Here is a 23,078-nt window from a genome sequence, read left to right as displayed (position 1 = left end):
GTACTCACACAACAGCAGGCGGTGACTGTGATCTGGATGGTGTTTCTTCCAGGTTGGCATACGTGTTTCAGGTGCAGGGGTTTGTGGGAGGTTTTGTTGTCCCCCCTCTCGATGGTGAGCGGGGTGGCGTTGACGCTGACCTGGACGGAGGCGGGCCAGTTGGTGTTGCTCTGCCTGTCTTCATGGTGGTAGCACTTAAACTGCAGCTCGAGGTCTGACCTGTGGGAGCAACAGGACAAAACAACAGAGACCAGATTTGATGTGTTTGTGAGCATTTAGCTTAAAACAGTCACACTCTGACTGTAATAGAGGAAATAACGGATCATAAATAATTGACTGATTTTTTTATGCCTAAACAAACTACATAAACAAACTCTCTTTGTTTTCATGAATACGCTGAATAAACAAACACAATTTCATACGGTCTTACTTTACTGGAGACAAATCAGACAACTAAAATAATTGAAATGCTTTTAAAACACATACATATTCATTCTCTATCGCTACAACATCTGCTTAGCCCCCAAAAGAACCACACAAATGCATAAACACAACAATGAAAGTATAATAGCAATTACTGTAATTATTTGGGATACATGTTAGTAGTGATGGAACATTCAGTCGTAATTTTTAAAGAATATTCTGCTTATTAAATGGCATTAGTAATTAAAGCAACAGTATTTGATATGACTGGACAAACGTACCCTTTACAACAGAGTATCTTGAAGATATTTTGTGTCATTTATAGTTGTTTTTTATTGCAGGAATTTCTGTAATACACTGGGATGGCAGTGTTTTCCCTAAGATTGTGGAAGACTATGAGTTTCGGGGTCCTCCCCCAAGAACATCTTTACGTTTTTAATTAAAAACATGCAATTCCACATCCCTTTAGAGCAGTATTAATACTGTATCAATGTACAATAAGAAACACTACAGCTGATAACCCAATAACTGCTACAGAAGTCTGTTGGGGTCTAATTACATCCATTAGATCCATTAGATCTGTGCTGCTTTCCACAATGATAATACAATCATTTGGCTTTATTATGGTAGGGACAACTCTGTGGTGGTGGTGCAGACTGTGCACTAATAGCAGCAAATCTGCAAATATAATTGTGGTGGAGGCTGTTTGAGGCGGTCCTACCTCCACATGAGGGTCTGGTGGACGGAGGGTCGTAGGTGGAAAACGTGGTTACTGACAGCCAGGTTGTGCTCCAAGCGGAACGGCTCCAGCACCACTCCGTCCCTGACTGGGAATGTCAGCCGCAGCTCCTCATTGGGGTTAGCTGAGTGGGAAGAAAAAAATAGAGGGTTGACTTTTAATCTAACGCTGGTTAAATCACACAATCCAGGAGATCCAACCAATGCTTCATCTGAACTAAATGTTTGAGAGCTGCTGGGACACTCACTTGGAGGGGGCGGTAGTGCTGTCATATTTGGTTTCATGTCGGGTGGAAACGGGGGCTTCACATCCTGGTTTGGCGACAGGTATGGAGGAATACCACTTCCTGGGGTCATAGGGGGTGTGGGGTTTCCAGGCACCGGGGAGTGGGGGTAGTTGCCGGGCCTGGGGGGCTGTTAAAGGCAGGAAAGTGCAATAATGAAAACATCTGTAAAACTCACTTCACATATGTGACTGGGTCAGATTTAGCACAAACATACCCCGTTGCCTTGGCTGTAGGGGTATCCACCTCCAGAGAAGTTGGTGCTCTGACCATTAAAGGGCTCTTGCTGTAGAGGACATGAACAATGAACGATAAATATAACTAATAATCTGCCTGTTCCAGTCTTGCACAGTGAATGCTGGTGTAGAAACTGGATGGATGAATAATGTGACATAACAGACCTTATAGTACTGGCCCATGGGCATGCCAGGTGGGTACTGTCCTTGGCCCTGCTGCCCTGGCATCCTCTGGCCGGGGTAGTTAGGAGATGGCAGCGGCCTGGAGGCGTTTGACGTGGGGTACTGCCCCTGCTGTGGTGGGAACTGACTGTTCGGCCCGTACTGCTGACCCGCGTAACTCGCCTGGAAGAAGAAAGTTAAAGGAAAAGACATTACACACGTGTTGTAGGTGTTCAATCATACAGAGGGCTCCGTTTTCATGAAATATGGTGCGAGTGCAAATGTAAGCAAAGGTGCAAACAATCTGGTGCCGCAGCACAACAAACCAACAACCACAAATATATACAAACATGGCTGCAAGCGACAAATCAGAAGAGAAAAAATCCTTTTGACATGAAATATTTTGACTCTGAGTTTGGACTTAAATATGGAATATGTGAGTCATAGCGTTCAAGTCTGATTTTCACAAAAACACAGTATGTTAATAATTAGATTCCCAGCGGTCCTGTCACCTTGTCAGGAGATTTCAGTAATTATCGAAGTTCCACTGCACCTCTAGCAAAATGAAATACACGTATCACTTCTCCTGCTGCTGTGTGATGACTACAGGGGTTTAATCAACTGCACGCAAAAGATCTGACATTCTACAAGTTGCTGGAAAACTCGCTCCTTTAACACCACCATTTTTGTGCCAGAAAAACAAGCATGAGGCAAAAAAAATAGATTCGTGCCCCCCGAAAAGTGCATGTTCCCTCGCGCTGGCTTTGCTTTAATTTTTTGTTTAAATTATGGTATATTTCCACTCACCTCTCCAGGATACGGCCTCTTCATCCCCTGCATGGGCATCCCCTGTCGAGGTCCTCCGGGATACCCTTGCTGTGGCATCCGTTGGCCGTGAGCAGCGAAAGGCCCCATGCCCGGGGTACGAGCCTGGTTCATGCCCATGGGAGGCCCGCTCATATTAGGGTTGTTCATGGCTGATCCCATGCTGGCTGGATTCATACCTCCAGGGGGGCCCCGTGGGCCTGGCTGGTTCATGAACTGGCTGTTGTAGGCCTGAGTGGGGCCCATTTGGAACGATGAACACATCTGGGGGCAAAATAGAAGGTTGCAGTGTTTAATATGATTAGTCTGAATCTCAGGAAGGTGGTTGGATAATAGGTTCCTGTGTATAGTTCTATTTTATCCTGTAAACATCTATTAGCAGGTGTGCACTGTACCTGTCCATACTGGTTCATATCTTTATTCTGGGTTTCCTGCAGAGCTGCTACCGTGGCTGTCGCCGTGGCTGTTGCAGTGGCAGCAGCGGCAGCGACAGCAGCAGCTGCAGCGGCGGCGGCTGGCTGAGTGAAGTCACCAGCAGGACGTGTGTGGGAGGTCATTCCCATACCACCTGGAGGAGCGTTCGGGCCTCCAGAGTAACTGTAAAAAAATCACGTTTCAATCATTATAGTAAAATTCACTGCTTGATTCTTTTAAAAATAGAGTTGTATCCAGTCTCTTACCTCCCACTGTATCCCCCAGGACCTCCGGGGTAGCCAGGCCTGCCGTACATGCCCTGCTGCATGTACGGTTGGTTGGAGCCTCCTTTGTTTGGAAACTGTTGCTGCTGAGCACTGAACTGGGGTGAGTTGAGCCCTGCTGCGCTGGCAGACATACCTGATCCCATAGGGTTACCTCCAGGATTCATGGGGTTATTGCTATTTGCCATTGGGTTCCCAAGCACCTGGATTTAATAGGGCACAACACAGGGAAATAAAATATCCATTAGGTTTGTAGAATAAACACAGAAGATAATCCTTTTGAGTGAAGAACTTATAATGAGAGAGTGGATGCTGTTCGTGCACTGACATACCTGACTCTGTGACGTATTGGTCACACCCCACACTGTTGTAACCACAGACAATGACCCAGGGGGCTGGTTGGTGTTTTGTTGCCAGGGGACAGAGTCATAGGGAAAGGATCCATCACTGGAAAGTAGATCAAAACAAGAACATGTGCCTGATGTCACTTGGAGTTTCGACAAGCCAAGAAAAGAGCCAATAGAAAGCCGACAGGGTTGCAAATCCGTCCAAAAATGTGAATAATTTGGGAATTCTTCTCGCCAAAACGTTAGGCAATTTAAAAACGTTTGGCGTTCAATTTCAAAACACGTTCATCAGCCAGGATATGTGCTAATGGCTGCAGAGCGAGATGAATAAAAAAGCTCCAAATGAGCCGATAAGGAGTTGAATGCCCACACACACACACACACACACACACACACACACACACACACACGTAAAAACTAAATATGATTAAATCATTTCTTTGAGTTGTTGATAGGCCTTTGGATATGGATAGGTAGAGAGCAGTTGGAATGTTTAGCATTCAGATTAAAACAAATATCAGGGCAAAATGTGAGAGTCTGTTACATATAATAAACAAGCTAATTCCTCATGGGGAGAGGCAAGTGGCCAGTGGAGTGGGAAGGAACTGCTGTTTTTGGAGAGCAGCTTGTTTTCGCTCAGAGGTTCGCTCTTGGAATGGCCGACATGTTCAATATTTCCTCATAAAGGCACAACAGTATCCCATGATCCTCAGCAGAGGCAAACAGGACTGCTGGCTAACTCCAAGCTTTCTTTTAGAGTGAGAGAGCACACAGTGTTCTCTGAAGACATTACTTCACAGCTCTCTTCCCTGCCGGTTTGTCGCTCCACCCCAAATCACCTCAGCTCCACTCGATGTGAATCTGGCTCTCTTCCAAACCGTGGAAATCCTGTGTGTCTCGTGTGTTACACAAGCACTGAAATCAAGATAATACCTTAATAAAGACCAGAGCCGCCACTGCACTCAGTTTCTCAAATACACTAAAGTGAACCTTGACACAATTTGTGAGAATGCATCATCTAAACATCTGGGGGGAAGCAGAGAAAAGGCTTCCCTGAAAAAGCTCCAGGAAAATAGTGGCAGGTACCAATTTGTCTGTCATAAATAATTTAAAATCATTTATCGCACACAAGCATATAATTTTCTTTTCTTACATTTCTCTTATCTGTGTGTGTGTGTGTGTCTAGGGAGGTGTAGGTGTCAGAGAGGATGTACAGTGGAGACACACACACATGCGCACGCACACACACACACACACACACACCTACCCACAGCACACATCTAAACACAAACCACCACCCAACACGTATTTCATCTTGTCTGTTATTGTCATTTGTGTTGTGTTAACGTCTGTTTAATAACCTGTTGTGTGATGTTATTTTTCACAATAAACAAAAGTACATACATTATAACGCTGTATAACATATTTGTCATAAATCATAAGAGTTTATATGATTTTTTCCCCTGTTATTTTATACAAATTGCAAAAACAACACGGGAAACACTGTGCAACATCATTAACACATGGTAAGTTTAGATTTAACTAAACTTTAGTTAAGAGTTATTTCACTGTTTGATAATAAAATGCTTTATAAACAATGTGTATATATATAAATATATATATATGTGTGTGTGTGTGTGTGTGTCTGTTGCACTGTGATTCTGTACTAGTGTCTATCAAACGGCTAAATTCAGGTTGCCTGAGTTTTAACCTCACCTCTGTTGGCTTCTTTCACATGACTGTCTGCAGTAACAGAGAAATGATGGATGGCAGAGTCAAACAGTGGTGTGAAAAGTGCCCAAAAGTCATACTTGAGTTAAAGTAAAGGTATCGTGTTCAAATATTACTTTGGTAAAAGTAAAAGTCACCCATACGAGTAGTCTTAAAGTATCTGATATTAAATGGACTTAAAGGTGCGATATGTAAATCTGGCCACCTCACTCATAGTCCAAACAAATTGAAGGCAACATGTCACCAGAGTAACCGCTATCTGCTGCTAACTGTAGCTGTCATCAGTCCGAACCTGGATCACGGAGCACCAGGGAAGTGCTGGTGGTCATGCAGTGTATTCAATATACTGTATACTGGGGTCATCTAATTATTGGTCTAGCCAAGTATCTCTGACTCGAGTTAGTGTGTTTTCAGTGTGTGTTTTTTAAATTTGGCTGCAGATAAAATAGATAAAGCATTACTTTGGCTCTGAAGCAGCATGTTGAAAGTAACCATTAACTAAAGCGATCAACTACATGTTGTGTATGTAAAGTACTATATTTGCTTCCAAAATGTCATGTTTAAGGATAAAGTAGCAGAAAATGGAAACTCCAGCAAAGCAAGTCAAAATTGGACTGAAGTACAGTACTCGATTATTAAGTATTACTTTCTTTCACTTCAGTCACACATGTAGTATCTATAGCAGGTGGCATTTTGCACTTTGATACTGTATACATGTGGGACAGATGCAGCCCGGGGCTGATGTGGATTATCATATAAAAATATCTGAATCATAAAGAGGTTTATTGAGAGTATCGTACATCTGATTTAACTACATCCAATGGAAATGTGTAGAAACAGCCATATTAACCTAATTTATTTAAATTTAAGTGACTCACGTTTCACTCTTTTTACGCTCTACAGTTCTTGTGCCCTTGATACTTCTCTTTTTACTCTTTTTTGGGACACATTATGACCCAAGGAAAAGACAGCCTCATTTCACTGGTAAGGTGCAAAAAGCAGTAACCTTGAAGTGAAGTCAGAGTCTGGGGTTTAGTGTAAGATAAGCTCATTCTTTGTTCATCTGACAGGAGATGTGTCAGAGACTCCCCACTGACCTGTGTGTGAGGCCGGGCTTCATGCTGTTCATGCTGGGCTGCATGGGGACTTTTCCCTGCGGTTCGTTCTGCCTGTTCTTCTGGTGACGCAGCAGGAGGAGACGACCCAGCTCCTCGCACCACGACGACAGCAGGGCTGCGAGGGAAACAGACACACACACATATGCAAATGCGTTAGTCTCCCGTCAGCACACACACACATACACGCTTTGCCTGCATGAACATGGGTCTGCTCTACTGACTGTTTAAGGCTCTACGTGTGAATGATCACACAGAAAACAACCAGATTATCTTGTTTGGACTTTTTAAACGTCAGCCTCAAACGATTGGATCTCTCAACAGTGCGGTATCCTGGATCTCATGCCTGTTTCCTCAGCCTGAAGTTATTGCTAAAGCCTCCAGGGGGCAGCCTAACTCAATAAGCCTGCATTGATTATTTGCCTGTGTCGATTTCCCAACAGTTACATCACACCATCTCTACCTGCAGAGTAAAATATAAACTGAAATCATTCTCCAGCCCAGAGGACCTCCCAGGTTTTCTGCTACAGAGAGGGAGAGGCTGAAATGGAGCGTGAGACAGAGACAGAGTGATCGGGGTTACAGATATGATCTATGTAGGAAGTAACAACCACTGCTATCTTCACTTTCTTCCACTTTCTTCACCCACAACACTACGACATTTTTCTACACACTTTAAGCGTCCTCTCGTATCTCTAAGGACAAATCCCGCTGTGCAGCCTTTCTCATCCTCTTCATGAAGTCGAGAGTAAAAGAGTACGACTATTTTATTTTCTTGTGCCAATTTTTATTTTCATTTCTCGAAAGCCAATCGACTTGTCTTTCTCAGATCAACCGTTTAAGCGCACTGCCTCCTGATTGAAGAAAGTTGTCGTGGCAAACAAAACAAAAGAACGATTACTGTGTTCAGCACCTAATTAAATAATTTAACATGCTATTTTTAGCTTTGTAGACCCAGATACAGAAGCTTTCAGGATGTGCTGTTACCAGGTTTGGGGTTTGCGAAAAGGAGAAGAGTTTCTGAAAATGTCGCTGCCCTGAGGTTTAAATGGTGTGTGGCATTAAAGTAGGCGTTGTATTGTGAGGATTTACTGTGGAAGACCATAAATACACAAATGTCCATTCATTTTGACTAGATTCAGAGAGCTATGATGCAATTTGAAAAATTTCTATACATGGTTTGTTTTTTCTTGCAACTTCCTATTTTTAAAACATGCCATATTTGGAGTGATCCATCATTAAGTTACTGCAGAACGTGAACATGTGTTGAGGTTTTTTCATTTCACCTTCCAACTGGTTCAGCTGCCGGGAACGTACAGCCCGGTCTTACAGAACTGCTACAGGCGATCATAATGTCAAGATTTGTTTGTTAAACAGCAGATTATTGACTTTTCTGCATCAAGATATAATCTCTTGAATTGATTTTTCCCCCCTAACCCTCTGTCAAAGTGCCATTTACCAGAAATAAAAATAAAACATGCTTGTAAACACAAAATGAAAATGACACCCCGTTTGAATTGTACCAGTCTCCAGTGTGCTGCGCCATCTGTAACCCAATCTAAATTACTTAAGCTAATGTATTATAATGTCTGATCTGACAAGTGCCGAGTCACAAAGACAAACAAAAAAGGAGAGAAGAAGAAAGAAAAGAGAGGAAAGGAATGAAGAACAAAGCCGAGGAGCAGTAACATTTTCTTCTGGAGGGTGGAGAGCGCCAAGCCTCCTAGTTAAAGAGGAATTATTCCACCCTGCCATTACAGAGAGCTTATCTCCCCACTAAATCACCACCTCCACACCGAGGGACTGTCTCTTCAACTGGCAACCCACCATTTAGACCTAAAGATCAGCTTCGAGCTCAAGTGATGGAGAGGGAGAGAGACAGAGAGACAGAGGAAAGAAGAGAGCAGTGGTGACTTATCATATCAGTGTGGCTACGAGCGACTGAATCTAACAAGCGGCCAAGGCCAGGAGTCATTCATAATAGAGTGAGGGTCCGCTCGGGGCGACGTGCATATTTTAGCGAGCTTGGTACAGTGTACATGACCTTGTTTTCACCTCACAGTCCCCCGTGTTAAAATCCCTGCCAACACCATCCACACCCACAACTATGCTACCAGACTCCTCTCAATTTATCTCTTCACTCACCGTTTAAAGGCCTTATCACACGTTTCACCCACATTCCTCTCAGTCAAGTCTCAAACTTTATCTTGAGAACTTCAAGCTCTGTTGTGATTAAATCCGTAACATTTAATCGATTTATTGATTCGTTAATTTAATCGCTAACTATCATTTCAACTTCTTAAATGTGGATATTTTCGACTGCAAAGCTTTGGGTTGTGAGTAAAACAAGACATTCCAGGACATATTATGTTTGGCATGTTACCTAAGTTATTTTTACGGAAATAAGTTCAAATGTGTTAACACTAGGGACACAAACATAGGACTCATAGGAGTAAAAGTCCTGTGTTGGACCTATCAATCCAACTTGGAGCGACTTGAGTGAACACAAACAATCTTGCAATCAAACTCATGTGAATAACACAAGTAGAAATTTGCTCTTCTTTCTGTGTGAACACAGCCGACTTGGTAGCCTCATCTAGCAGCTGACCCTGACTCTCAAACTCTGACCCATAACCTCATTGAAAACACCTTTATACTACATCATCTGACTAAAATGACACGGGAAAAGCAAAAAATGTGTTGCGTTAACGTGCAAAATGACAGAATACAGTGGCGTGTTGTTCAGTCACACCATTTGGTGAAAGCAGGCTGCCCGAACAACTGTACCGTTTACTTCTACTTGAGTCACCTTTGGTTAAAACTGCAGCGCCACCCTTTATGGTTATTATTTTGCCTTTTAACCGCGTTAATAATCGCCAGATTATTCAACAATGAAAATAATCATTAGCTGCAACCCTTATTGTGATCCATCTGTTTACATTATCATTAATTAAGATGTTTTGCTAACAAGAGGATCAGATGAAAAAAGCACAGTCAACACAAGAATATCAAGTCAAGATCCTCCTTCATATTTCCCTTTATTCCCCTTTCATTAACACTGTTAACCACAGAGTTAAACCACTGAATTCATAGTGAGGGCTCTACCTTATCTAAACTACATCGCCTTTACATCAGAGGCTTTCACTGTATCAGAAAAGCTCCAGAGTGGTTATTAAAGCTGTACAATGTAAAAGAAGTGAATGAACTGAGATACAAAATCGAATCCCTGCAAAGCAAAATCCTGAGATTGATTTACAGCATCATAAAAGAGTAACCTTAGTTCGTGATGAGCAAATTCTGCAACAGGCGAGATCAAAGATGCAGCTCAGTTTTTGAGGGAAGTGATTCTAGTTCTTCCTCTTCAAACAGAGCGGGATGTTTTCCTTGCGTCTCTGCATGCAGTTTGAATGTTAAATGGCGAGCTTTGCTTTGCCCAAACACTGGATATCTAGCGGATCGAGTAGCAGCTCTGCGGAACGTCAGTGCTATTTGATATTTGATAATGTGTTGACATGACAGTTTACAGCTGGGTAAGAAAGTAGCTACAGTATGTTACGTCAAGCTTATCAGGAGCTGGCAGTGTTGCCTGAGGCACCTTCTCCAGCACTGAGGGTTTAGAGTTGTTGGTCTAATATAAATAATGTTTTCACCCTGAGTACATACAAATAACACCAAGGATAACCAGCCTGTAGGAGCATGTAAGGAGCAGGCGGTTGGTTACATGCTGTATTTTGTTTTCTCTCCGTCTATTTAAATATGGAAATAACTTCACAGTTTACTTAGACATGCCATCCCTCGTTGGATATGTTGAAAGGAGTACTTCCCTACTTTGAGAGAAGCTGATCCTAGTAAGAGTTTATCTAGGCTAATCTCACCATGCATACCTTCAAACAGAACATGCTCGAATGCATTTCAAACTATCCCTTTCACTAAGGGACTACAGCTCTGGCTGATAAATGTGACAAGTCTCTCTGTGATGAGGTGTTTTCACTTAAGACCTCTCCCTAACAAGTGGTCTGTTCTGCCTCCTGAACAGAACAAAGGCTGATTTTTAAGGAAACTCTTCCTGAACCTCTGTGAACAGCTCCATTTCCTAGAAGCTGGAGCTTTTAATTGAGTAATACCCAGAGACATATGGGCCCTCCTCACTCAGGCTGTATTTAATGCCGTATGGGTGACTGATAGCAGGAGGCCCGGCTCGTTCTCCCCTCACCTCAGCCCCTCCGGGAGCAGCAGGGAGGGAGAATAAGCCCTGGTAACAGGCTGCAAGGCCCATTAACTAATGACAGAGTGTGTGTACAAGTCCTCTTTTACAAGGAAACCCCAATGCTAATTACTATGAACTCTGATAGTGCTGCGAGTGTGTGTGTGCGAGCATTTGTGTGCGGTAAAAGCCTTTGAGCGTATCATTTTGCCAGTTAAATCACGACAGATTGCTATCTAGAGATTCTAGGACACTTTAAAAGTGTCCAACATAATTCTGTTAGCTGCACGATGGTGACGCCACTTTGTTGATGAACACCGAAGCCCTACATGCGCCACATGGACGCAACGGGAACATCAAGGTTTGGGAAGGTGACGCCCTCACCTATCTGTGTACTGCTGTGCTCTTTATCAGCAGCCAGCAGCAGAGGAGTGTCATTGTGCTGGACGGTTCACAGGTGTGAAACCGCTCAGCTGAATGTGTTATATGACGACAGAGGAAAAGCCTAATTTTAGTTTAGCCTGTACAGCTGAGAATAACTTGCTAAAAAGGCCAAATTTTGTCAGTACGTGTCAAATCCACCCAATGAAATGACAAATTCAAGCAGGTGCAAGCAGATTGTATTCCCTTCTGCACCCAGTCAGTAAATTTGTGACTCATCAGTGTTAAAAAGACAAAAACAGTCCAACCAAGTCTTTGTGCACACTCTGATAGGCTATGTACCATATTGACATACGTACAAAACATGTCATATCACATCCACATTACATGTTTATGAACTGACTGTCATGTCGAGTGGTGGAGGGGATGGTGGTGGAGTTAAAGGCGAAAAGGCAACCAAGCCAGTGACTGCAGTTCAAGACTGTGTTTCAATATTTGTAACTGTCAAAACCACTGGATACTTTTTAAGGAGACCTCAGGACAATTTCCAGCTGTGTTTGTGGTGACCCTAACCCTTTTTTAAAGCCAAAACATGATCATTTCCTAACCCTAACCAAGTGGTTTTTGTGCCTTAACCTAACCAGATCACAAGCACGGCATTGTCACAACATAAAATAGAAAACTGACTCTAAAGAAGAGTCAACTTGAAACATATCTGTGGTTTTGAGAAACCTACACTGCCATTTATTCTGGTGATTGTGACATTAATCACTTAAATATAACAAAGTATGGAAATAACAACAATTGTGTAAATGTGGCTATATGCTATATTAATATGTGCACGAGAATCAAACAAGATGGTGTCTATTATTTACTCTTTGACTCTACAAACAAAGGTGTCAGTCAAAAACACTCTCAACAGCAGAATACAGAGAGAGTCTATGACCAAACCAAACCCCGGTGCTGCTTCGACTGGATTTTCTCAAAATCGATTACAGCCATATGTTTGTTTCCCTGAAGCAAACGCAAGAAAAAAGGCAGCACTCGAGTAGTAAATATGAAAAGAATCAGCTCATGTCTTGATCTTTTTGGTGAATTTTATTTACAGCTACTTGACTGACAAAACTGCTGATGAGTTTTGGCGTCAAGTTTTCAAAGCCTTCATCACAGTGACACTTTTTCCTGAACTTGTTTTGGGGAAACAAAACAAACTTTTGCTTTGTAAAAGTGGAGAGAGAAGATCTTTCTTGTAGCTGCATGAATTAATGTGCAACTAGGAGGCTCAGTTATAAAGCTATCTAGGTTTGTTTGCTCTACAAAGTTTGTGATGTATTCTGCAAGAGCATCCTGATAATTGTGCAAGATACAATCGCTCTCAATAAACAAGATAAATATACAGATGGAATCCCTGCCCTCAGACTGAGCATCCTCACATCACCTCTGCTCCTAAAGTGACTATAACTGGTCACACCAGGCTTTAATAGAGACATATAATACCGTGCATGCAGCTCTACTGTAGTTTTGGTGATAACAACACAGACAAAGGAGAAAATACTAAATGAAAAATTACACTTTCTGAGCATGAACACCGCAGCACTAAACATAAAAGCCTTCTGAGACAATGTGTGGGATGATAAAAAGAAGCAATTTATAATAGATATCATAAGCAGAAGTCTGTAAAACACTGGCAGGTAGTGTCTGTGCTGTGTGGGTACAAAATATTATGCAAAAGACAAATATGGAGGGGATATATAATACTGCGAAATAAAAAAATACAGTCATGCTTTTTGCAGAAGTGTAATGGAAGCCATTTAAGCAGTCAATGATATCCCCCATCCTGCCCCCGCTCTGTTCAGCCAACTTCTTCCAAGAGAAGAGCATATCAAATGGGCTTTAGTCTCAACAGCTTGGAGGCAGAAGAACTCAAACGTGCCCTGCAGAGAGACAGCTCTGTGTCAGTGATCACACTCAACCAAAACCAGGCCTTTAAAGTAACTAACTGTTCGCACATGTTATAATATTCCAAATCTGAAACAGCCTCAAACTTAAAATATGTCATTTTCTATTTAATTATCTCAAATTTCCATTTTTGAAATTTTTTTTTGTCGCTCATTTGCATTGGTAAAAAGCGGTTCTCTTATCGGGCTGGTTTGACAGAATTTCATCCACGACCTCTGGCAGTACACCAGACATAAGGGCAGAGGGGGGGAGAGGATGGATGGAAGGATGCTAGACAGAGGACAGGTGGAGATGGAGGGAGTGGGCAGATCCCCTCCTCCCCGGGATGTGCGTGGGTCACAAGCCAAAAGAGATGCTGCAGCCCAGAAGGGAGGGTAGCTCTACCTGAGTCACTCTGACATCTCCTGCAGGTGCTGGTTTCTGTGGGGTTCAAATTACACATTTTTAAACGGGGCAGAGTTATAAGAATCAGCATGAATACACCAAACATAATGCAGCATATGACGGCTGGATCTCTCGCTAAAGGTGCAAAACGTCGGAGCTGGGGTGGGAGATGTGGGGTCTTCATGTCGCGTGTGGCCACAGAGAACACAAACACATTTTTGTGTTCTATATTTTTGATGAGTTAACTGTTTGCTCTGTGATTGTTTAGTAGCAGTGGTGGCTTGGGGTATTTTTTAGTATTTTTTCCACATCTAGCGGTTGCAACACTGATATTGTTCATATTTGGTTACTTCTGCACTCTAATTCTTATGCTTGTTTCTGATCTAACTGTGTTGGTCCACCTTTCCTGAATGAATGAAGAAGACACACTGGTTCTGTCGGGTGTGTCTAGCCAAACTAAGTATGATTGAAATTTGCTGCAAATATTAACATTTCTCGAATTTAATGCAGCTTTAAATAGTCATTCTCTTGAGTTAGATACTCTGTATGTACACTCTATGTGTGTGCTGTTAAACAAGGACAAGCACTACGATACAAGGCTCATATCCTTTGCATACTAATTCAAGTGCGTTTACAGGTCTTGGGAAATACTACTGCATATGTGAAAAAGTAGTATAAAGACTTTTGTGGCTCCAGAGGAAGCTGCATGCAATCTGATAAACTGCCTCCAGCGATGTCACACAGCACTGTTGCATTGTGGGTAGTTGCATTGTGGGTAGATGGCAAGATTTGAAAAGCAGTCCACTGGCCGGATTAGATTAGACTCCTATCACACTTTTGGACTTAAAAAACAAATAATCAAAATCAATACAGCAGAACCAGAGATATCTCCTTTTTTATTCCACGCAGACTTGCCACCTACATTACCCAGGATGCAACTTGGCCACTAAGTGACATCGAAGGAGGCAATTTCCCAGATTACATGCAACTTTCTGTGGAGCCACAAAGGGCTTTATACGACTTGTTTCACATATGCTGCACTCCCCAAGACCTTTACACACTTTAATGTGGAAAACTGGTGGAGTTTCCCTTCAATGTCCATTTCCAAATTGAATTAGGAAATGAGTGGTCTGTTTAGTTTTCCCAAATTTTACGCCAAAGCACGCTCAATCCTTGAGATACTTCCTTTGTTAAATAAAAGACATGAAAATTAGGGTAAAAAATAAAGCACACCAGATTCACTGCAGAATCTATTTTCTCTCTACCAAACTTCAGCACATCAACACTCAGAGGGAAGCGTGCATCCAATCATGGACAAGAGGCTTGTTTCAACATGACATGTAAACACTGATGGCGTCCTTTTAGCTTTGCTGTAACTTTAGCTAACTTCTCGCTCATGAGTAGATGCACGCTTCCTTCTGTGCTGTTATACAGAAAGAAAATGGTTCCTCCATGAAAGCACTCACAGCAAAGGTCTGTAGATGATCTTGAGTAGCAGGTCATGATTTCCGCAAAGAGACACTGCTGTTGAGGTTTTCAAATTTATTTTTCGGCGCTTTGAGCACCACAAGCTCAGTGTCATCTAGTTCGATTATATTTGAGAGAAGCCAGACTTCCTCAAAACTCGGCTACTCGCACCAAAATCTAGATGGATAAACAGCACTACAGGTAAGAGGAAAAATATGTATTCTGGGCAGAACTGTCCCTTTAAAAACCAAATCAGTTATCGAAATAGTTAGACAAATGTTCCTTTTATCAACTCATCGTTACATGTTACATGTTTTTTTTTTTTTTTTTTTTGGAATGACATAACACAGCTCATCAGTTACACACATCACTTCATGTTTGCTTCGGATACATTTGTTACGACAGGGGTCACAGCACTGACCTACGGATCTGACCCACTTCCTGACCGGGAAATGAAATCAGGTGTATCTGCGTCACATGCTCGGTGACTCAGCGCGTCCTGCTTACAGTACTGAGCCCGAGGGGGTCACGACCACTCAGAGGACTGTCACAACACTCGCAACGATCCTACATATGATCACACACCCATTATCCACGTCTGAGTCACATGGTAAATATGCATAGTTACTCTCAAAGGCATGTCAAAGCAAACAGGTAAACGCTGGCGAACAGGTATGTGGACACAAGCCTAAGTGCGGGAAAAAAAAATGCAAAGTAAATATGGAAACTGAGGGGTGTGTGTTGGTGTGTAAACAAACAGCGTGTGTGAAGATGTGCTTATACAGTGAAGCGCCTCGCACGGCACCAGAGAACAACGAGCTGTGAATGAACTGTTCTTATCAGCCACGTGCAGCTTCCCACCACTGGAGGGGAACTAGTAAATATCACATGCCTAATTATAACCAGACACACCACTCGTCTCAACTTCCACAATGCGTCTTTCAGCTCGCACTGTCGTCGTCCCAGCAATGAAATCATCAGGGTGAAAAACACAATCAGGATTTCTGAGATTTCCTGCGGCTGCCGTCTCACAATAAAAACACGGTGGTTAAAAAAGCGATGCGATTCCAGCTGTGGCGCTTTACAGGTGGATTAGCGAAGGAAGATTTCATCAACACACCTTGACTTGACTAACGCACTGTTTAGATATGGAGGTGATTAACAAGACTGAAGAATTTTTACTAGTGTTTCCTGAAACACATCCTGCAAGATTCCTGTATTGCCCGAGGTGCTGAGAGCTCCACCCTCCGCTGCTATCAATACTTCACATCAGTTTGTCCTACCAGGAATTCCTTCCTCAATTCTCAACCTCACTTGTCCACATGCTTTCAGCGGGACGGGGGGGGAGGGGTGTCGAGCAATGATTCACAGAAGAAGCAGAAACAAACGTGGGCCGCACACAGTACAGTTCAAAGTCAAAATGTCATGAATGAGTCACTAAACAGCCTGATGGGAAGTAGCCAGAGTGCAGTTGCAGCAGGTCAAAGAAGTGTGTCGAGAGAGAAAGGAGGAAGTCGAGAGGGGGGGGGGAAGCGGCTGTGAGGTGGAGGTTGAGGATGCAGACGGTTTCAGCAGTTTACACCATGCTCGGGCTAACAGGAAGTGCTGCAGCTCCACAGCTACTAGCTGGAAGTCACGTTGTGTTATCGTGTTTTCTACAGCGGTCAGTGGAAGATTGTGTGATTGTTTGCGAGAGCTAATTAAGTCGTCAGTTTTAAGGTTAGATCAAGCACTGATTGAATAGCCTGCAGCATCGTGTCCCTTTTATTACCCAACTGCCCTTTTACTCGTTCATGTGAAGGAAGTGTTGTTTCCCTGTATGTGACATTTGACAATGAGAGGTACATTAAAGACTTTGAGAAACAAAGAGCAGGCCTGTCCGTGCAGCGGTCCTTCCATGACTACACTCCCCCTCCTCCTCTCCTAATGAGCGGACAGGCAGACAGGCTCCAGCTCCAGCTCCGGAGCACAGGTCAACAACTTAAAAAAAAAGAAGCCACAGTGGAAAAGTGGGTCATCTTCTCCTGACATAGAAACGCATACACTGACACACACTTGCTCTCTTCACACCAACATGGATACGCGCTCCTTTAGATGTCATTAACTGGAGGAAGTTGTTGAATGTATGATGTACAATCTGTATTCTTTACATCAGGGACTGGAATGGAAAATAGTCGTTATAGTGTAATCTGATCTGAATAATCTGTCTAATTTCCTTTATTAAAGGGGCACTATTTAGAAAGAAATTCAAACCCAGGATTTTAATATTTAGAATACTAATAAGGTAATAATACAAACTCAGAAATATTAATTTTTTCCATAAGTGAATAAAGAAGCTGTTCTCAGAGGAAAATAAACCCCAGAACGCTGTTAGAAGCGAGAAAGGTGGCAGGGTCCGCCATATATTAACAAAGTAAAACAGTATAAATTGTGTTGTCCTTTAATGTCAGTTTGTTTATTCAGTTTATTCAGTCATGAAAACAAAGAGAGTTTCTTTATTTAGTTTGTTTAAAAATCAGCCAATGAAGATCTTTCTCTTCTGATTAAAATGTATTCCCCAAAACTACATACTGCACCTTTAATCGATAGTTGTTGGGAAAAATGTCGACATGACATCTTCGAATGTCTTATTTTGCCCACAATCCATATATATTCAGTTTACTGTCATAAAAGAGCAGTGGAACCAGAAAACATTCACATTTAAGAAGCTGAAATCAGATCATTTATTTTTCAATTCAAAATGATTTAAACTGATTATTCAACTATCAAAATAGTTGGTGATTATTTTAATAGTTGACAACTAATCGATGAATCATTGCAGCTCTAATCAAATCTTGGTCCTCTAACTCTAAACATGACCCACGATCCTGTCAACATAACCTAAATATAAACCATCTTATACCACAAGCTTAACTAATGTAATGCCCAAAACAAGGCCACAACCTCAACAGACTCACAAAACTAAAAAATAAGCCAAAAACTCACATAACATCAATGTATATTTGCGCACAGTGCACACAGACAAAAAGCCACTCAGTATGACGCCATGACAGAACAGCATGTAGGTCAACCTGTGGTCAGCTGATCTGTCCTGATCCTGTCTTGTCTGAGCGGTCAGTGCTTTAGACTACAGTCACACACACGGACAGGACAGAAGCAAATATCATTCATGGCCTAAATGATAAAAAGCACAGTCAGAAAACTAATTCTTTTGCATCTAGTCTATTAAACAGAGTGTACTTTAACATGAAAACCAAGCTTCAATTAGTGCATTATTAATTAATACATTTGCATAATCTCAGACCTCAATCAACTGCTCAATTGGCCTCTGTTAACCCCTGATCCGGCCCCACGCACACTCAAATAATATGCCACATAGTTTAGTGCAGAGATACACACATGGACACACACACACACACTCACACATGCACGCACGCACGCACTTACCCAGAGCCAAGCAAAGTCCCTGCACATCTCATCTCATTCCCTTCATAGCGCAGAGAAAAGACTCAAGTGTCACAAATGCTCCTGTTCCCGCAGAGGCCAGTGGCAACTCTCAAAGCTTTTGCTGCTTCCAAGCCTCCTGCCTGCGCCTTATCACTGTCACTCTCTGCACATATCCCTTACTCTGCTCACTCTTTCTTTCTTACTTCCTCTCCTGTCTTTCTCTCTCTCGGTTTTTTTTTCTTTCTCTTTTGCTCACTCTCTTTCTCCTGCCTTGCTCTCTGATCTGTCTTTTTCCCTTGTCCAGCGTCTGCACAATGCACATCAATTATTCAGAGGCAGTCTCCCGGTTTCTCCGGCTTATCCAATCAGAGCGGGGCTCCGCACTAATGGGCTCCTGCTGTACCTGCTACCGGCTCCAACCCACTCTCGAGACAGCGGGGGGGGGAGGGAGGGAGGGAGGGAGGGAGGGAGAGAAATAGACAGAGGGAGCAGAGGAGACAGGCGAGGATGAGAGGAAGAGATAAAGACAACGAGCCGACGCAGACAAACAGGAGTAGAGATAGAGAAGGCAAGATATTCTAGTGCTTCTCACCTCTGTCGTGAGGTGCTGTTATCGACGTGTTCGGCCTAGTCTGTCTCCTTTGCCTTGTTTCTCTAAGATGCCATGACAGAAACACACATGCACACATCATAAGCTGGCAATACGACCGGCATTTTTCAGGAAGGGGAGAAAAAAAAACAGAAGAAACAAAAAAAGAAAAAACCTGCAAGCTCAGATTGCAAACTTGCATACATGGGAGGAGTTTAAAATGCTGTTCGGGTTGGCTGGAAGCCAATGAATGAGAGAGAGGAAGTGGGAGAAGAAGAAAGTAAAAAGATGTGAAAATCAATCTATTCAAAGGCAGGCGGCATCAGAAAGGGGGATTCTCCGGACAACCTGACAGCGTCGCCCTGTCTTCATCAGAGGCCACTCTGAAAATCCAACCAACAAGACACATCAGAGACGAGCCGAATATGTGAGTGCGACTGAATCAAAGAGGAGGCAGGTTGAGGGTGAACCAGAGTTCAGCTCCACTTCGCCTGCCCCTGACATAACCCAACAATCTGGATGAATGAACCGGAAAGACCTGTGCTGTCATCGTTCTCCCTCTTCTTAGCAATAATGTTGAGATGTGCCGTGCAGCCAAAGAGCGGGAAAGCCCACTGGCCTTGTGACAGCAGAGAGGAACTTGCCTTTCGTGTGGCTTTTGTGTGACAGACAGACTCGCGTCAACAGTTTCACAAATATCCCATGCAGCATCGAAACACACACAACTGAGGCATTGTTGGACAGAAATATAACTTGAAAAGGGTGTGTTAAAAAGCCCCTGAGGGGTTGATAGGGCTGGGGGGGGGGTTGAGTCCTCTTGAGGTGTGGGTGCCAGATCAGTCAACCCTGAACAAAAGGAGGATTTGAATCATTTGCTCATCCGGTTTTGACAAGAAAAATCCTCTGTGTACTGAGTGCGACTGCTGGGATATCACCATAATGAATTTACTTGCAACTGTGTAAACCAAACCAATTAGGAAGCAAGTGATAGAGGACCCAATCAGCTGGAGGCAGCAAATGCAGCTTAGTATTTCCCCATGAGCTTTATTTCGATAAACTTAACAGTGATGTTCTGAAGGTAGTTTTGGGTTGCAGAGGGGTTTCATCATCTAAGGCGAACCACTGGAGAGTGTCAGAGGAGAGGCCCGCCTGCTAAAAATAAACCCTGTTTCCTGTTAATAATTCAGCGCGCTGCTCTTACTCAGCAGTAATTAAATATAAAAGTCTGTAAGGTTGATTGGGTCAGTAACAAAGGATGCCTACACCTTCCTCTAGTTCTACACACACAGCTCAAAGATGGAAGGAAAGACGGGGTGAGAAAATCAATCAAGTGAACGTAAATTGAGACAGATAAGTGGAAGACATGTTGTAGGCCAAAGGAAGAGAGAGGTGAGTGTGTGTGCATGTGTGTGTGTGTAGAAGCACTCGCACACTGTGCAATGAGTCTCCACAAAGTCTAATGGGAGCACTTATTTTCAGTTCATTCTCTTGCACTGCCAGCTGAATAATGGGAGGTATGTGTTGGTGAAGTGGGTTTTTTATGTGTGTGTGTGTGTGTGTGTGTGTGTGTGTTTTTCCGGAGGACACGGGGTGAGTTACAGCCACACCCTGGAAGTTTTCTGTCACTGTTGACACAGCAGTGTGGCTGTTTTCCTGATGTGAAAGACCAGATCACCCTGTGAGCGCGCTCTGTTGACTGACCGAGCGGTGACGGTTCTGCTGTGACTATTTCTTTTTAATGTCAGAGGGAGTCTGTCGGACGGAATTTACCGGCTTCAATCGTCATATTGTTTTTCAAACACTCAGTCTTAATCAGCAGAAGATGGAAATCTAACATAAAAACATCAAAGACAACTATCAGTTGGGAAGATCTTGAAAAATCTGTTGCTCTTTTACCATTTTCAGTGAAGTATTCACCACTGGAGCTTCACCTCCTGTGTGAATTCTGGTAACACGTGATGCCAGCATAAATCACTGAATCATTATTTCTTTTTAAGCGAGACAGACGAAGAACAAGCAGCAACCTGCGTCTGACTTAAACATTAAAAGGAGGTTTTTTAAGAACATAGCGTTCATTCCAGGGAGGAGCTAATCCAGAGCGTGTCAAGTCATGTCGAAAACATAATACACAAACTGAGTCGCACTTAACATTCACTTTCATCTCATTAAAACTTAAGAGGGGACACTGTCACAGAAGAGCCAACAAAGTCGTCATAATGATCATTTTGTGGGGTTATTATAGGAGCTAAAGAAAGAGAATGAGCGGCTGTGAGCGTGGTGACAGATTCACTGAGGAAGGAAACAGTAAAACCCTTGAGAGATTATGTGGCTAATCTGATTTGTTGTCTGCTGAAGTTCACGGTAGCCCAACAGCTCAGAGTCTATTAGGGTTGTGTGTGTTTGTAGGGCAGCAGCGCACCTTTTATCTAATGAACCTCTCAGCAGGACGGCTGCGTGTAGCAGACTCCAGATTATTAGGAGAAAAACATAAACAGGTCTAAGAAGATTTAAAAAAAACGGACTGTGGATTTTAAAGGATTTGAAAAAAAGGCCGAGCGAGACCACACGAAACAATCTAAACATGCAATTCGCTCCATTTTGAGCATCGACTAAATGTTGCAAGGCTAGCTGCTACAGCCATATGCTAACGGCGTTAACGCTGGGCTTTGAGGGTTAAACGTGCTAATGCTAGCTCGCCTAACAGCAGATAAGTCTCTTCACCGGCTGATTCCAGATTAGAGCAACACACTAATCCCACAGGCCTCACTGCAGGGTCACAATCTCCAGACAGCTCATCGGCAGCAGTCTGCTGGTGCTGAAAATCTCTCCACTTCACTGGACGGGTCGCACAGGGCAACAGTTTGTGCTTTTGTGGCAGGAGGAGTGCAAATGTATTAAAATCACCAACTAAAAGTCAGACATTATTGAGAACTTAATACATATTGAGTTATTATTATGTAAATAGTCTTTACCACCATTTGTTTATGGATTATGGATTGTAAAGCAGAAAAAATGTAGTATTAAATTCCCAGTTAAGTTTGCTGTTCACTCATTTTAGACAATCAGATTTGAGGGATCACTGCAAAACATCTGTGTATATTAGCTGAAATATCAATATGACAATTCAGATATTAGTCAGGCACTGGTTTAAAAAGATCAACATCAGACTTTCAACTCAAGGCTGCACAGATATTAACATTATTACAAATGTGTTTGTATATATTCAGTGTCTATTCTGTGTACCGGCACTGTTTGCAGGTTGCTAATTGAAAGACATTAATAAAAAATAGTAGATTATCATTTATCATGCCAATGTTCTATCAAAGCTCCACCTTCTTTTGTAGCTGGAGTGAAAAATACACAACTAAACCTTATTTTGCAGCAACTCAAGTTGTCAAACTGTTAAAAAAAAGGAGGGGAGCAATAATTGTTTTATCAACTTCCTCTTTAACAGATGCTCTGAAAGAAAGCATCAGTGTGATTGATCCTTTGAGTCTTAAGAGTCTCACTCTTCCCTGAGGAGCCCGCAGAGAGCATCCCAGACTCCTTGGCCCTCAGTCTGGGCTCTCAGGTGTCAGATCTGCGGCTCTGTGTCGCCATGTAGGCTGTCAGAAGATTGTGCTGGAGCTGCACAATTAGACACACTTTCATGCACGCACAGACACACACATAAAGACAGACAAAAAAAAAGAACATATCATACAGACAGAGCTGATGGAGCAGTAATAGCTGAATGCTTCTCTGCATCCTTGTTGATGCATTTGTATGAGCGCACGCACCTATCTCTGAGTTCAAGTGTGCATCACGTCTCCTCTGTCGCCCTCCCGTCTGCTTTCTCAGACAGACGTCCTTGTGAGGGAGGTAAGACGGATGCTCAGTGAGTAAGATCTGCCTTGAGTCACATCTGCCTCCCACCCCGACAGCCTTCCTGCCTCGTTTGATGACTGGCCGCATCATATCTCCAACCCCACCCCACCCCCACCACCAACCCGTGTAATTACACTACAGTTCCCATTTGTCCGCTGTGCATAAACAGCCCTTCCTGAAACCCGGTGCTGTCCTCTATTAGATCCCAGAACCATCAGCCG

The 23,078-nt window shown here is 42.9% G+C and overlaps 1 protein-coding gene across 10 annotated transcripts in view; it reads right to left on the bottom strand.

Annotated features, from left to right (window-relative positions):
• The window catches only part of zmiz1a (zinc finger, MIZ-type containing 1a), a 108,455-nt gene that overhangs the window by 6,030 nt on the left and 79,347 nt on the right, over positions 1-23,078 (bottom strand). For 4 of the 10 annotated variants that reach the window (XM_084375072.1, XM_084375080.1, XM_084375074.1 and 1 more), the window contains 10 exons: positions 13,488-13,523; positions 6,542-6,677; positions 3,699-3,813; positions 3,349-3,569; positions 3,064-3,265; positions 2,651-2,932; positions 1,847-2,026; positions 1,663-1,731; positions 1,145-1,575; positions 9-219 (listed from right to left, as the gene is read on the bottom strand). In XM_084375072.1, the coding sequence (XP_084231198.1) occupies positions 9-219; positions 1,145-1,575; positions 1,663-1,731; positions 1,847-2,026; positions 2,651-2,932; positions 3,064-3,265; positions 3,349-3,569; positions 3,699-3,813; positions 6,542-6,677; positions 13,488-13,523 (1,883 nt within the window). Of the gene's footprint in view, positions 1-8; positions 220-1,144; positions 1,576-1,662; positions 1,732-1,846; positions 2,027-2,650; positions 2,933-3,063; positions 3,266-3,348; positions 3,570-3,698; positions 3,814-5,429; positions 5,457-6,541; positions 6,678-13,487; positions 13,524-18,401; positions 18,641-23,078 lie in introns of those variants that run through there. The other 6 variants (XM_084375076.1, XM_084375073.1, XM_084375081.1 and 3 more) reach the window with 5 other exon arrangements.

Source organism: Pagrus pagrus (assembly GCF_965226575.1).
Source record: "Pagrus pagrus genome assembly, chromosome: 15".
NCBI lineage: Eukaryota > Metazoa > Chordata > Actinopteri > Spariformes > Sparidae > Pagrus > Pagrus pagrus.
Note: the sequence above shows the minus strand (reverse complement) of the source record. Positions and strands in the feature narration are given on the sequence as shown.